At 39.1% G+C, this 17,119-nt stretch overlaps 1 protein-coding gene across 1 annotated transcript; it reads left to right on the forward strand.

Annotated features, from left to right (window-relative positions):
• The first annotated feature begins 731 nt into the window (after positions 1 to 731).
• Positions 732 to 16,546, forward strand: SARAF (store-operated calcium entry associated regulatory factor). Its single transcript, XM_082608858.1, has 6 exons — positions 732 to 902; positions 8,076 to 8,254; positions 11,679 to 12,096; positions 12,739 to 12,868; positions 13,496 to 13,650; positions 15,689 to 16,546. Exons 1-6 carry the CDS (start codon positions 800 to 802, stop codon positions 15,712 to 15,714), a joined length of 1,011 nt encoding a protein of 336 aa, XP_082464984.1. The 5' UTR covers positions 732 to 799; the 3' UTR covers positions 15,715 to 16,546.
• Positions 16,547 to 17,119: the final 573 nt, after the last annotated feature.

Raw genomic sequence — 17,119 nt, forward strand, 5'->3', positions numbered from 1 at the left:
CCTTGTCTGCATACTCCAAGCTGAAAACAGCGCCAGACACATACTAGGCGTTCAACCTATATTTGTTGAATGAATGAATGAAGGAGATAAAACCAGGACTGTCAGACCTCAAAGATAATGCCTATGCACTCTTAACTGTTTTCCCTGGCTGGTTCTTTATTTAGGTGGTGGTAGTTTCTCCTACGGATATCTTGTAAATTCCCACTGTCTCCACGTGGAAGGAAATATGTAAAGGTTCTGAGCTTCTGAAACCAGACAATATATTTCCGTGCTGCCTCTCTCAAATCCACTCTGTATTTAGCAAACTAATGGAACACAAGTCATGCGCCAGACGCCATGCTAGTTGCTGAAGACGTGAAGTTGAGTAAGGGACAGTAGCGTCCCTCGGGAAGGTTATTAAGGTTTTGTAAATAACGTGACTACACTTAGATTTTGCATTGTGACGGTTTCAGTCTTCGCGCTGAACCGTAGGGAGGGCGGCCCTAGGCCCCGCCCACAGCCTCTGCGTCCCGCCCTTGGCTCCGCCCTCAACGGTGGCACCCCGCCCTCGACTCCACCCGCAGCCGCGCTGGGCCCCAGGGGCGGGGACAGCAGCGACCACTCCAGTTCCCCCTCTCGCCGCCGCTGTAGTGACGTCAGACTGGCGCACGGACCTTCCCTGCAGCAGGGCCCCTGCGGTAGACCTTCTTTTTCCGCGGCGGAAGCTGCCGGCGTCGGTGCTTAACAGTGCGTGGCCTTCCGTAGCCAGGGTTCCGGCCCGCGAGCTCCCGGCAGCTGCGCGCCATCTTCACCGAGCGCCATGGTGGCGGCCGGCGGGCCGGAAGCGGCTGGACGCTGCGCTCTGTTCAGCCTCCTTTTGCTTCTGCTGATCGCGGGCTCTGCCCGGGGCTGGAAAGACCCTGGTGAGTGCTGCCTTCACTCCCCCCTTCCTGCTGCCTTCAGGCAGCGCTAAGAGGCTCCACCATTTCTGTTCGCCGCCCCTTGAGCCCTTCTACCCTAATTCCTCATTTCCATCCTCTTCGCTGTTCATTTGTGCCCTGCCTGGCCTCTTTGCTCTTCCCAGACGTCCTCCTGGACGAGTGTGGACTGTTGGGGAGTGGGCGGGGCGGGACTACTCTAGGTTGTTAATGTTCCCTTCTCCCTTGCTTGGACTCCCAGAATTTGCCCACCTTCTTCTTTCTCGGGCTACAGCCCTCATCCCCTGGGTCTGGCTGGAAAGCTCGACCCTCACCTGCGCATCTTGCTTTGTTGTCAAGACTGTCTGATGTCATCGTCGCTGACTGTTGTCATGGCTGCCTGTTGCTGTACCTGGCAGCTGCATGGCACCGGCAGTCCTTGAGTCACACTTAGTGGACAGGGCTGCAAACCTTGGAGGTAGGTTAGCAGAATCATAGACTGTACTATTTATGTGAGCACAACTCACGCTGCTTATTCTGACCATTACAGTGACGTACATTGCGTTACACCAGCTTTTCCTGTTGAATTAAAAAAAATTTTTTTGTGTGATAGTACATGATAAGTGATTTCTAGGAAAAAAAGTTCTTTCATATCACTATGTTATTAGAATTGTCTAACGAATTTTTATGGGATCGAGAATGTTCCATGTAATTAATACATATGTGTGTGTATATATATGTATACATACATACATAGTTTTCCATTTAATAAATGATGCATGCTGTTAAGTTGGAGTGATGTAAAAAACGACTTTCAAACAATGAAAACATCATTTTTGTTTTGGGGAGTAAAGATGTTAAAGTATGGAAAGTGTACCCATGTTGCAGTCGTGGTTTGGTGATAGGAAATGCCTGTGTTTTTGAACTTAAGCAACAGATTTATTTCTGTAGCTTCTTATTTTTTATTCTTAAATGCTAAAATGAGAGAGAAGGTGCTATTTGTAAGTACTTGATTTTGAGTACTCCTTTGATGTGGATGTTTTATTACTAATTAATAAAAAGCCAAGTTGGATTTAAATGTCTGTATATTTTCCTTATGTATTTCTAGGAAGTTTTATATAGATAGGAGACTCTGATCAGAATTACAGTTTAAAAACTGGATTAAAACATTAGTTGAACCCTCAATCAATTCTTGAATTAAAAAAGGAGGTTAAAAAAAAAAAAGAGGAGGTTTACAGATGAAGAGTCAGGGGAATAAAAAAACGGAGCCAAATTTAAATTAACGATGAAACTTTTCCTGGTAGCTCTTTGTCTACCTACTCTATAAAACTATTGTTCTGGAACAAAAGGCACAAAAATATTTTGCAGAGTAAACACAATCAAACTACTTGGGACTTAAATTTCTTTTGAGGAACTATTTTATGAAGGCATTTTATTGAGTTAGATTTTATCAGGTAGTTTTATCAAGCAGTAGTTAGTCCCTTATTTGTCTTTTGTTTGACTTTGGTTGTGCTCACTTAGTCTTTAGCTAACATAAAGCAAAAATCTGTCCAGAAAAAAAAAAAATGTACGACTTCTAAAGAGATTACCTAAAAATTTTCACAATTCTTTATTGAGCTACTTTGTATTTGTCACTCTTCTGGGTGTTGGGAATATTGCAGTGAACGAAACAGTGTTTCACCCTGGAGTTCACACCTATTGAGGAGAAACAGAAAATAAACAAATCAGGTAAATAGCGTGTCATATTGTGAATAGTGGTTTGGACATTGATAAAACAGGGTAAGGAGGACAGGGTGTGCAGGCAGAAGCAGGGGTTTTCAAAATATACATTAGTCAGGGAAGAAGTCACTGTTAAGGTGACATTTGATGAGAACCCTGAAGGGATGGGTCTGCTATGACCTGTATTCTATCCCATTCTATTCTATTCTATATTTTTTTAATATGATTTTTTTTTTCTTTTTTTTTTTGTGGTACACGGGCCTCTCACTGTTGTGGCCTGTCCCGTTGCGGAGCACAGGCTCCGGATGCGCAGGCTCAGCGGCCATGGCTCACGGGCCTAGCCGCTCTGCGGCATGTGGGATCATCCCGGACCGGGGCACGAACCCGTGTCCCCTGCGTCGGCAGGCGGACTCTCAACCACTGCGCCACCAGGGAAGCCCTAATATGATCTGTGTTTTAAAGGCACATTCTGTCTGCTCTGTGGGAAACAGACTGTGGGAGCGAGAGTGGGCGGGGGGAAGCTGGGAGGCCAGTGAAGGGACTGCTTGTACAGCAAGTCCCGAGAGTGGTGATGGTTGGCGGGGGGTGTGTGGGGGGAAGCAGTGCAGTTGGTGAGAGTGGTGGGCTTCTCAGCTGTTCTGAAGGTGGAGCTGACATGATACTCTGAGGGATTAGATATAGGGGTTAGAGGAGGAGAGAAGACAAAGATAACTCGAAGGTTTTGGGTCTTGAGTGACTAGAAGGATGGAATTACCGTTTCCTGAGATGTGGGATTGTGGGAGAATCAGGCTTGGGGGAGTTTGGTTTTGTTCATCTTAAGTTTGAGACCTGCAAGTGGATTTCGATTTGTGAGTCTGGACTTCAGGGAACTCTGTGTCACCCTTGACTGATGTACTAGTGGAGTAAGGTTGTGAGCATTTTGTTCTTAGACCTTGGCTTAGTTCGAGCTGCTATCACAAAATACCACAGACTGGGTGGTAAGCAGCATTTATTACTTGCGTTCTGAGGCTGGCAAGTCTAAGATCAAGGTGCGAGCATGTTTGGTGTCTGGAGAGGGCCCTCTTCCTGCTCTGCAGATGACTGTCTTCTTGTTATGTTCTCACATAACAAGAGCGGGGGTGGGGCGGGGTGGGGGTAGGTGGGGGTGAGTGGGTGGATGGGGGCCCTGGTCTCTTCCTCTTCCTACACGGGCACTAATCCCATCACTGGGGCTCCATCCTCATGAGCTCATCTAAAACGAATCACCTCCCAAAGGACCTGCCTCCAAATGCCATCGCATTGGGGATTAAGGCTTCAACATTATGTATTCTGGTTACAAAACATAGTAACCTTTAGGATCTCTAGGGAGGAAAGATGCTGTAGAGTCATGGTAACGATAACACAGGTATATGGCTCATTAAACATTCTCAATAATATTTATCATACTTGATCACCTATTATGTGTCGATTACTCTGCCAGATAATTTTAGTAAATCATATAGATCACATATTGACCCTAAGTTTATTTCTAGATATTTTATGGATGTATGGTTTGTCACTAATTTGAGATAGACTTTACATTTTCTTTTGTAATTGGACATTACAATTATAGAAAAATCTTTTGCCTTTGGGTAATTGATAAAATATCCAGCCGTTTTATCAAATTCTCTTAATATAGCAGAGTTGTCTTTTGGGAAGTTTTCTTGGATTTTGTAGGTCCAACAACTGTAAATAAAATGTTTATTTCTACTACTCTTTGTACCAAGTGTGACAGACATTGTTGTATGATTACTCAGAAGCTGTTCTCCACTTTCTTCTCCTTGTCTTCCTCCACATAGATACTGGAAAAGCCAAATACTCATTTTATTAGAATCCCTTGACACTAAGTCATTCTCATCAGTCTACTGGAGGAATTCTGGGGAAAATATTTTAAGTTTTGATGGAAAGTTATTAATCTTATATTCTCTGTTTTCTTTCAACTCTCTCTTTTTTAAAATGTTGATATATTTTAATGTAAGTTACAGGCATCATGATAGGCCATAACTAAATCCTTCAGTATAAGACTTTTTTTAATGAACTTTTCTCCACCTAGTAAAAATAACATTACATCTAACAAAATTAACCCTAATTTCTTAATATCAACTAATTACTCATTCCATAGCCAGATATCACAGTTGTCCCTAAAATGTCTAGTTTGTTCAAACCAGGGCCCAGTCCAGGACCAGGCATTGCATCTGACTGAATTATCCCTTTAGTCTTTTGAAAATGTAGAATGGTCTCTTTTCATGCTACTGCTTTGCTGAAGGGATTGGGCCAGTTATCCTTTAGAATATCCTACATTCTGGATTCTGTTTTCTCATGACATTGTTTTAGCTTTTTTTTTCTTGTATTTCTAGTAAACTGAATGCTAGGTCCAAAGGATTGATTAGATTCATATTAAATACTTCTGGGGATTACATTATAGGAGATGGTGTAATATCGATCTTTATACCGTTAGCAGTGTTAAGTTTGACTAGTGGATTACAGTGGCTTATTTCTCCCCCATGAAGTTACATTTTCCCCCTTTTGTGACTAGAAAGCACTCCGTGTAATGTTACTTGGCACCATACCAATATCCATTCACTTAATGATTTTAAAACTAATTAATCCTTTTCTGAATCTGTTTTTTTAGGGGTTGTAAAATGGTGATTTTTCTAATTCTATCACTTCTTCTGCATTTACTGACTGATATTCTTCAGTAAAGTTGAGATTTGCCTTATCAACTGAGGCTATTTCAGATTATGGTTCTGGGTGGAAAGTCAGGATAAACATTTAATTTAAAATCTTTAATTGCTAGTTTTCAAAGTAAGGAGGTAATTGGTAGCCACTTTAAGTATAGACAAGTGAATTTTTGGCTTTCCCTTTGAGTACTATTATGGATTCTTGGGTTTTCATAGATTGAACATGATTTGCCAAGTATAGTCACTATCTTGCTGGTCAGTCTTGCTTTTGGTGTCTTAAGATCTTTCCCATCCCAGGATCATAAACATAGGATTCTTTCATTTTGTGTTTTCTTCTAGTACTTTTAATTTGTTTTTTGTTTTTTGGTGTTTAACCATCAGGGATTAATTTTTATACATTGTGCACATGATCAGTTTTCCTAATGCTGTGTTACTGTTTACATTATTATAGATTTAATTACAGATATGTTTTGATTGCTGTAACCCAATTTTCCTTTCTTTGTTGTTACTGGTTTTCAGCTGTCTTTTTACTGTTTTATATGTTATTATATTACTTTATATTATTATATTTCTAGTTTTCTTGTATTTTGATGAGAGAAGGGTGACCAGTAAGTCTCAGCTTAGTCAAATTTATTAAGCTCTTTTTTTGGTAAATAAATATAAATAAGATCTGTATTTGCTGACGTGAGGGAATATCCTTGATGTCTGATTAAGTGCAAAAGCATGTGAAGAGTAATGTGCACTGTATGATTCAATTTTATAAAAATAAACTAACAAAAATCAAAGCAACCCCTGTATATGTATCTGTTTGTGTGAGCAAGAAAAAGGTACTGACCAGGCTGCTAATTTTGGTTATCACAGAAATGTGAAATTGGAGGAAGAACGGATTTCTCTTTTTAAAAGGAAAAAGTGTTACTTTTAGATTAAAAAAAATTGTGAAATATGTATATGTATGTATGTGTGTAGGTATATATGTGTGTGTATGTATGTATATATATATATGAATGAAAAGAGCTGGGGAGACCATCTAGGGATGTAGCTTCTTCTTAAGCAGCTTTCACCTTGTAGTGCTTACTTTAGTCAGCTCCAATTCAAGAGCTGCCATTTCCTGTTGCTTTTAGGGATTCCATTATGTGTGTCAGGTTGGTTCTCAGTTTTCCCACCTGCTGGTCTGGCACTTGACTTATATTTAGGACTAGTCACATAACTATTGGTCTATCTGCTTTCACCTTCCAAAATTCTGTTACCATCTCCTTTTCTGTTTTGCCTGACCTTGTTTGTTCACATCGGCAAAACAATTCAATTATTGTACTTTCAGTGGAATTTGAGAGGCAGCAAATTTTGCTAATTTGACAGGTTGAATATAGGGAATTGGGTGCTAACAAAATGGTGGAAAGTGATGTCTGCTACATCTGCAGCAATGAACACTGGATGGCTCACATCAAGCCTCTTGGCATCCACGACGCTAATTACGGAGCACTGGACAGTGTCAGGAAAACCCCGAGCCCCCATGACTGCCTGCTAGCCTGGGCACAGTCTGAGTTTAAGCTCTGATCTCCGGATCTCGCTTAAGTCCCTCTGGTTGACAGAACCAAAATCACTTTTGGGATTTGTAGCTGCAAGAGGTTTTAGGAGTCTTTTAGCTTTGCAAGAAGTCATACCAGTTTGAGGGCAAAATGGATGTTGAGTGAACCAATCCACAGTATCTTCCATCATAATCTGAGGATGATAAATAGGAAGACTATTCATTTTCCAATAACACTTCAAAATTCACTTATGTATTGATACATCAATGCCAGCCATAATTTCCTTGTTTTGACTTCTTTTTAAACTGCTTTGTCAATATGATTTTTAATTTGTGAAATAGTTTAACTTTTTAATTTTTAAAATTGTGAAATATTTAAAATATTTAAACCACAGAAGTACACAATGAAAACTCACCACCCAGTTTTATTGAATCTTTACATTGTACTATATTTGCAAGCAAACCTCCCCCCCTGCAAAGTAATAAAACATTAGGGATAGAGAGCGAAAGTCTCTGCTCTCCCTCTCTCCTCAGTGGTGCTCTGAATTTGGTGTTTAGTCATTCCTATGCATGTTTTCATACTACTGGTATATACACGTATAGACCTTAACAATACGTAGTACTGTTTTGCCAGTTTTCGCGGTTTATGTAAAGCCATCCTACTAAACATTCTACAACTTGCATTTTGCTTAAAATGTTTTTACTATTTCTATTCTGATACATGAATTCTAGTTCACTCATTTTAACTGCTGTAGAATATTCCACTTTGTGAATAGGCCAAAATTTTATTAAACCGTTCATCTGTTGACAGACATTTAAGTCATTAAATGCGCTTCAGGAACATTCATGTATGTTTTGCTATTTTAATTAACCATTGATATTATTGTCGATTGTCATACAGTAGTACAACATTTCAGATTAATGAACTTTTGGTTCTGATTTTGCAAAAATTATGTAGAACTTACGATATAGAAGCAGTTTAGGGGACATCAATCCTGAAATGAAGGTAGACCTTAAAGGAGTGACTTTCTGACTTTTGTGCAAAAGGCCTGAAGGTTGTTGCGATGGCTTTGGGATTTGGGAAACTGTTCCATCTTCTCTTCCTTAGTCATCCTCAAAAGGCAAGAAAGACCCTTACTTTTGAAAGTATTTTCGATGACAAGAGTTTTACTAGAATGAATCTTTCTATATGACAAGATGTTTACCATCTGTTTATCTGTGTTCTTACTGTTTCAGACAGAATATTGTTGCGGGATATAAAAGCTCTTACCCTCCACTATGACCGCTATACTACTTCCCGTAGGTTGGATCCGATCCCACAGTTGAAATGTGTTGGAGGCACAGCTGGATGTGATTCTTACACCCCCAAAGTCATACAGTGTCAGAACAAAGGCTGGGATGGTTATGATGTACAGGTAATACTCTTTATGTTGATGGCAGTCTAAATGGAATCCTTTTCAGTGAAGTGTTTATTGAGACATTATTCAGTATTTTGGGGAAGTACATATAGGAAATCTCCAGTTACCTAAAATATACAAATATAAATCAGCGATTCGGTCTCTGAAAGAAACATCCTCTGAAAGAAATGAACTGATTTTAAAGCCTGGAAATATTCATTGTAACCTTTATACCAAAACTTTCTCATAAGACATTAGTAAATTTTCAAAACTTTTGTTTTGAAAGGTAGAGGGTTTCTTTTGATTGTCATTTCTCTGTCATTCCTCAAAGAATACCAACCTATCCTTTAAAAATAAAGTTAAGATGATAAGGAATTGTAGATTGTAAGTGGGGGTGGGGTTCATGTGTCCCTATTGTGCTTCAAATGCTTGATTTTAAAAAGTTGTTTTAGAACTGAGGGTGGTTACTTATGAATGAAAGCACTTCAGTGGGCTTTATTGTCTTCAGGTCTTCGGCATTTTATACTTAGGATAGACCACCTCCTTGAAGTTCCAAAATTTATTATCCTTTAGAAATGGAATAGATTTTAAGTGAATTCAGTTTAAATCAATACTAATAGATTTCTACTTTGTATTCTGCCTGCTTTCAGAAAGGATTTAAGATGGTTGGTCATTCGGCCAGAAACTTGCTTTGATAGTTTTCCCTTCCATCAGAGTGATATTCTTGTTTGATACAACCTTTGTGCCTAGTGTATGCAGTTCAGGGAGAGAGTTCATATTTGCTTGGTGATATGTATTTCACAACATCTTTTCCTAGTCTTGTTAACCAAATCACAGAATCTTCAGGTTAAAGCTGAAATTACTTTTACTTTTATATTACTTTTCAGTCTTGATGGAAAAAAGATACTAATGGCAAAGTCATTCATTAAACATATATTAAACAGTATTATACAAAAATGAATGATGGAGTCACAACCCCCAAGAAACTCTCTTCCTAGGAGAATAGATAAGACAAGCACTCACATTACATCTACGTGCCAACAAAGTATTGTAAAGTCACGTCCAGTTGGGGGGTTGGGAAAGACTTGAAGAAGAAAGTATTATATGTACTGTGTTAGTAAGGAAGGATAACATTTTTAGAGCTGAAGAGATACAGAAGGGAGTGAATGGCATGAGCAAAGAAGTATAGAGGATGTCATACATTGACTTATGTTTAGTAGCAGAAGAGAGCCTCTTCTAATTTCAAGAGTATAAATATAATAATTAGAAGCCACTTTTAGTATATGCTATTAAGGAAATGACAGTTAACATGAAATACCGATAGAGATTGAGTTTATTTACCTAAATCAACAAGCTTATAAATCTTCCTCCAAATAAAATTATTTAAAAAATGGAATAGTGTAGAACAATAACAACAAAATAGAAAAGTTGTATACTATCCAAATTAAAAACTCTTAGGCTTCAACAGACACCATCAAGAAAGCGAAAAGGACACACACAATAGGAGAAAGCTTTTGCAGTCATATATCTGATTGGGGACTTGTGTCCAGAGTATATGAAGAACTATTACAACTCAGTAAGAAGACATATAACCAAATTTAACAGTGGGTAAGGCATCTGACTAGACATTTCTCCAAAGAAGATATGCAGATGGCCAATAAACATGTGAAAAAATGTTCAGCATCATTAGCTGAAAAAGTGTGCAGCATCAGGGAAATACAAATCAAAACCACAGTAAGATACCAGTTCCTAGCCAACAGGATGCCTGTAATCAGAAAGGCGTAGTAGCAGGTGTTGGTGAGGATGTGGAGAGACCCTCATACACTGCCATTAGGGATGTGAAATGGCACAGCCACCTTGGAAAACGGGCAGTTTCTCAAAGGTTTAAACATAGAGTTACTGAATGCCTAGACATTCGACTCCTAGGTGTGTACCCAAGAGACTTGAAAATGTGTGTCCACACAGAAACATACTAAACGTTGTAGCAGCGTTATTCATAAAAGGCAAAAAGTAGAAACAACCCAAACGTCCATCATTGATGAATGAAGAAACAAAATGTGGTATATCCATACGATGGAATATTATTTAGCCACAAAAAGGAATGAAGTGCTGATTTATGCTACAACATGTGTGAACCTTGAAAACATTCTGCCAGGTGAAAGAAGCCAGTCACATAGGACCATGTATTGTATGATTCCGTTTACATGAAATGTCCAGAGTAGGGGAATCCTTGCAGACAGATTGGTGGTTGCTTAGAGCTAAGAGACTTGGGGGGAAACAGGAGGTGACTGCTAAAGGAGATGAGATTTCTTTTGGGGGCGATGAAAATATTCTAAAATTGATTGTGATGACGGTTGCACAGCTCTGTGAATACACTAAAAACCATTGAAATGGGTGAATGTCTAGTATGTGAATTACATCTGAATAAAGCTGATATAGTGTACCTGAAGGTTGAAAGAGGAAGATAATTTGTCCAAAAATGAGAAAAGCAATAGAACCAATCAGATCTATTTTGGCTTATATCTTTTTTAATGTTGTTAGAGAAGCATATTACCTACTCAGCTCAAAATAGTTATAGAATTCAAACTAGACCTGGGCTTTTTTTGGGGGGGGGGCTTTTTTTTTAAGCTGGAAAAATTTGAGGCTAGCATAGATTCTTTTTGCAGTTTTTCTAAATGTCTTTTTTAAAAAACTTAAGAAAATTACTTAATGGATTGGACCCTGGGAAAGGTAGTCCATGGTTTTTATAGAATTTGTGTAGGAAGTTTTTCTCAGAAGGTTATATCAATAGCTACCAGATATTCATATATGATGCTGATATTTGAGCCTTAATATTGAAAAAACCCCTATTTTTTTTTTTTTTTTCTTTTTGCGGTATGCGGGCCTCTCACTGTTGTGGCCTCCCCCGTTGCGGAGCACAGGCTCCGGATGCGCAGGCCCAGCGGCCATGGCTCACGGGCCCAGCCGCTCCGCGGCATATGGGATCCTCCCAGACCGGGGCACGAACCCGTATCCCCTGCATCGGCAGGCGGACTCTCAACCACTGCGCCACCAGGGAGGCCCAAAACCCCTATTTTTAAAGAAAGCATCTTCAACAGTGGTTAAAAAGTTGACATTTAAAAAATTTGCTTAAAATTAAAAATTAAGGAATGCTTAATATGTACAAAAGAATTCTTCACATCTATATGTAAGGAATAAGGAATAGTAATAAAATGAGCACTCATGTACCCACCACCTAGCTTAAGTAGAATGTTAATATCACAAGTATCTTGGAAGCCCCTGGTTTGCCCTCCCCCAACACAGAAATACTCGTCCTGAATTTTGATCATCATTCCCTTGCTTCATTTTGCTGTTTTATGACAGCTATTTAGCCCAAATAATGTATATTAAATGAAAAAAAAATCTTTTGGTTCTAATAACCTGTTTCTACTTTTCTTCACAGTGGGAATGTAAGACCGATTTAGATATCGCGTACAAATTTGGAAAAACTGTGGTGAGCTGTGAAGGCTATGAATCCTCTGAAGACCAGTATGTACTGAGAGGTTCCTGTGGCTTGGAGTATCACTTAGATTACACGGAACTTGGCCTGAAGAAATTGAGAGAGTCTGGAAAAAACCATGGCTTTAACTCCTTCTCTGATTATTTTAACAAGTTGTACTCCCGAGAATCTTGTAGCCTCAGTGGAGTGCTTACCATCGTGGTGCTACTTGCTATTGCCTTTGGAGTTTATAAATTCTTCCTTAGTGATGGTCATGTTTCTCCTCCACCATATTCTGAGTATCCTCCATATTCCCATCGTTATCAGAGATTCACCGACTCTGCAGGACCCTCTCCTGCAGGCTTTAAGTCTGAGTTCACAGGTATGTTTTCCTAGGCAATGGCAGTAAGTAGGATAGAAGTCAGGTAGTGAATTCCTGTGCTGGTTTCTGATATAGAAAATGGTTGCATTGGGACACCAAAGCAGATTTGTCTTATTTTTTTACTTTCAACTTCTTTTACCTCTTCTGTTTTGTTTCTCTGTAAGGTTAATTGTGATTACTATTTTAAGGATGCATGATTAGATTGCAGATCATCTCAATCAAGCTTGATCAGATTTGGTAATAAGCATTTACCTTGAACCCTGTCTCACACCACACACAAAATTTTATTCACTGAGCATTACAGAGCTCAACATAAAAGTAAAACAATTAAGTTTCCAGAAGAAAACATAGGAAAATATTTGTCACGGTAGGCAAAACTTTCTTAGAATGCAAAAAATACCAGCCAAAAAGAAAAGAGGGATAAATTAGACTTTATTTAAATTAAAAATGTCTAGTCATCAAAGACAACATTAAGAGAGTGGTCCCCTGCATTGGCAGGCGGATTCTTAACCACTGTGCCACCAGGGAAGTCCCCTGAGTAGTAGTATTAAAGCATACAGATGAAACAATTGAAATGTCATATTATCTTTAGTTCTGTAGACTGTGGTTTAAGAGAGGATACATAATCATTTTTATTTTTAGGACCGCATGGTGCAACTTCTGGTTTTGGCAGTGCTTTCACTGGACAACAAGGACATGAAAATTCAGGACCAGGGTTCTGGACTGGCTTGGGAACTGGAGGAATATTAGGATATTTGTTTGGCAGCAACAGGTAGGCTTTGCATTTATCTCACCTGCTCTTTAATTCAGCCTTTCTTTAGAGGCTTCTTTGTTTTACTTACAATTTGACTGGATTTGTTTTGTTAAGGAAAATAAATTATGGTGACATTACCCTATTAAATCAGATTCTCTGGGGATGGGAAAGAATGCCATCTGTGCTTTGATCAATATTATATGTGTTGTTTTCTTTCACATATCATGCTTATAGATATGAGTTAGAAGCAAGACTGTTGACATCTGGGAAGGCAGGAAAGAACACAACATTTGGGGCACAGTTGGCATTCCGGTTTGGTTGGAGAATGAGAGAAGCAAGGGTGGAAAGAGCTTGTGACCAGATTTTGGAATGTCTTCAGTTTAAATAGTAGTTTAAGTTTAGATTGTATTTGAATGCAAATTCAGAAAGAAAGAACCTTTATTCCCTGTCATTTTCTTTCCTCATAGCAATGACCATAAGAATGGCAGAAATATAAAACAGTGTTTATTTTATGTTAATCCTAATATATCAGAACACTGAGGGAAAAACACTTGATAAAAATTGTTTTCTGATGGTTTAGGAATAGGAGGGTATTTAAAAATCATAGTCACAAGAAAAATGCCTGACACACTTTTGTCTTTATAGAGCAGCAACACCCTTTTCTGACTCGTGGTACTACCCATCCTACCCTCCCTCATACTCCAGCACGTGGAATAGTCGTGCTTATTCACCACTTCGCAGAGACCCAGGAAGCTATTCATCGTGTTCAAGCTCAGAGCCAAGAACCAGAACAGCATCAGGTGAGAGCAAAAAATCAAGAAGTTCCTATTCAGTAAAGTACAGAAACAATTTGGAACTTAGATGATTAACTATACATTTAGCAGTCATGGTTTTATGTGGTATACCCACCAGAAATATTAGTTGCACAATTAACTGAGATTAAAATATAATTCAGATCTATTCTTTCCTCCCACTTCTATTCTTTAAAACTCAAACAGAAATTTGGTTTAGACTCATGTCTGTCACTAACCAAGGTTTTAACTTAAACCTTCCTGGGGCTTCCCTGGTGGTGCAGTGGTTGAGAGTCCACCTGCCGATGCAGGGGACGTGGGTTCGTGCCCCAGTCCGGGAAGATCCCACATGCCATGGAGCGGCTGGGCCCGTGAGCCGTGGCCGCTGAGCCTGTGCGTCCGGAGCCTGTGCTTCGCAATGGGAGAGGCCACAACAGTGAGAGGCCGCGTACCGCAAAAAACAAAACAAAACAAAACAAAACCCTTCCTGGATGTTGGTTTCCATGTATGTTTAATTCTGGTTAATCTCTAGGGGTCCTGTAAGCTCTAAAATGGGAATTTTCTAGGTAGAAGGTTGAACTTTTCAGTTTGGTAAAACTCAATAAAAAGGTATTGAGCCATTCTTTAAATCATTATCAAAAATATGTTTATTGCAATGGCTAAGAGGAAATTTTGTAAAGAAGCAGAGATATAATATAAAAAGACAAATTATTCGGAGTTCAATATCTATCTAATTAGCAGAGAATTGGAGGTAGTTGATAATGAGGCGGTGGTAGATTGCTGGGGTTGGATTTGTCTTCTTCAGCAGAGGGAAGAAGTTATAGAACAATGAATAATTCTTGAAATTGACAGAAAATATATTTAAATATGTTTAAAAATGTCAGAATGGAATTCTCATAGTGCTGGTGTGAATGAATTGATATGATCACTTTGAAAAGCTGTTAAGCATTACTTACTAAAATTGAACATAAGCATACTCAAGATCCAGCAGTTTCACAAATACATAGTAACAGAAGTGCGTAGACTCTTACACTTAAAGATAAGTACAAGGATGTTTGTAGCATCCTTATTCATAATAGCCTTCAACTGGAAGAAATCCATGTATCTTCCAGCAGTAAAATGGATGAATAAATTGAGTTATATTCATACAGTGGAATACTGTGCAGCAGTGAGAGTAAGTAAATAGTTGTATGTGATAATGTGGATAAATTTATCAGATGTAAAGAAAGAAGCCAGACACACAAGAATATGTACAATATGATTGCAACATTGATGTTTTGTAAATATACATGTTTAAAAAGAAGCAAAACTAATCTGTGGTGTTAGATGTTGATAGTGGTTGCTTTGGGGGAGAAAAAGAGGTGGTAATAATTGAGAAGATATATAAAGATGTAACTACGTAGGACATAATGTGACAAAAGAAACCTCATTCTCAGTGGAAACAAGAATTGTAAGAAACTGTACATATCAACTAGAAATGTATGGGACTTATGTGAAGAAAATCATAAGACATTATCAAATAACCTACAGGAAGATCTGAGAAAAATTGAGTCTCCAGATGGGAACACTGTGGTCTTGTAACCTGTCTGTTAGCATGTTTGCATCCTGGGGGAGCTGGCGGTGCCTAGGTAACCTTTACCATCAACAGTCCGTGACCCTCCCCCATGTTACTTCTGTTTACCGCTGGAGTCGTGAGAGGTGGCAGGGCCTGGCTTAGGCTCCACTGCCCTGTTCGGCTCAGACTTCGGGTCTTGCCTGTACCACGCTGGCCCCAGCACAGAACACATCTTTGGTTTCCTGACTAAAAGTTATTGCCAGCAAGCGTGTATGTATTTAGCAGACTTGATGCTGATCGGATGGCTGGAAGGGCTCTTGTGGGGAGTTGATGCACCGAGTCCTGCAGCCCTGGTCCGCAAGCTCATTCTCTCCTTCTTCCCTCGTGTCTTGTACCATTTGCTAACAATAAACGTGTATTACTGTTGTAATTTTATAAGCAATTCTAATGCATTTTAAAAAACTAATATAAAATTTACTCTTCTCATCCTAGGATATGGTGGTACCAGAAGACGATAAGAAAGTAAAAAGTTGGGGTGAAACATTGGATGCAAAACTTCTGATTTTTCATCACTTTCTCTTATAAAACGTGCCCCTTGCTAACAACTGGGGAAAGGGAATATGCAAAAGTTCTGTGGTGTTTTGTCCTGTATAGCTTTTTGTGTTCTGTTATTTGAGGCTAGGAGTTCACATATGACAAAATGCTTATCTAGAGAATCATATGTTTGTGTAACATGCAGATGTATATTATAGTTTTTGAAAGTGATGACTACTGTAGAATGCTGAGAATGTATTGTGTGATTTCTGACACCTGTGATGCCATAAGAAGCATTAAGAATGAAGGCTTTATACCAATAGACACTGAGTACAGAAATTTTCAGTCTTAGGTGGTTTTAGTTGTTGATTCATTACATCATAGAAGCGATAATAATCTATTTGGTATGTGTTATTGGGTGTTTGCTGTTCTTCAAACATTTAAACCAAACTTTGGACTACTAATTATACTTCCCTGTGTGTTTTGATCACTTCTGAGCTCAGGAGCTTTGAACCTGTCAGTGGTGTGTGGGGTTCTGGTAAGTGAGAACTACCTTTTTAGGAAAAGGTAAAAAATAAGTATCTAGAAGGTTGTTGTGAATGGCAGTGTGCTGACAAAAATGCTTGAAGCCTCCATATTCATTTTTTTAAGAAGTTCAAGTGCTTCAGCAAAGGTTTTCTAATAACAGAAGCATGTAGTTCTCTGTGGAATCTCAGATATTGTAGCAGTCTGTGTCAATCTTACATTAAAATGACAGAAAAAATAAAAACAAACAAAGGGTTTTATTCTTTCTTTTTACCAGCCTTGACACAAATTGGTGTTACTTTTTTACCTTTTTTTCCCAAAGGAAAGGGGGTTCATGCAGAAGTTCCCTCTCCCTAAACAGTAATTTCCTGTGGTAGTCTTGCCTTAGCTACCGGTCACACAAAAAACCTAAATTCAGCAATTCCCAGTTATACTCATTAAACTTCATTATTTTGCTAGGAAAGACAAGAACAGATTTGTGTGTTATCACTACATATACTACTAATTCTTTTTATTTATTTATTTTCTTTTATTGAAGTATAGTTGCTGTATAATATATGTTACAGGTGTACAATACAGTGATTCACAATTTTTTTTTTTTTGCGGTACGCGGGCCTCTTACTGCTGTGGCCTCTCCTGTTGCGGAGCACAGACTCTGGACACGCAGGCCCAGCAGCCACGGCCCACGGGCCCAGCTGCTCTGCGGCATGTGGGATCCTCCCGGACTGGGGCATGAACCCGTGTCCCCTGCATCGGCAGGCGGACTCTCAACCACTGCGCCACCAGGGAAGCCCAATGATTCACAATTTTTAAAGGTTATAGTCCACTTATAGGCATAGGAAAAACAAGCTTTAAAGGATACAT

This window comes from Mesoplodon mirus (assembly GCF_964341445.2).
Source record: "Mesoplodon mirus genome assembly, chromosome: 20".
NCBI lineage: Eukaryota > Metazoa > Chordata > Mammalia > Artiodactyla > Ziphiidae > Mesoplodon > Mesoplodon mirus.

Bases quoted from the DNA above. Each gene is read 5' to 3' on its own strand.
- SARAF (XM_082608858.1), top strand. From the start codon at position 800: ATGGTGGCGGCCGGCGGGCCGGAAGCGGCTGGACGCTGCGCTCTGTTC. The intron at 8,255-11,678 runs GTAATACTCTTT...TTTTCTTCACAG, and splicing joins GGGATGGTTATGATGTACAG to TGGGAATGTAAGACCGATTT. The intron at 12,869-13,495 runs GTAGGCTTTGCA...TTGTCTTTATAG, and splicing joins TATTTGTTTGGCAGCAACAG to AGCAGCAACACCCTTTTCTG.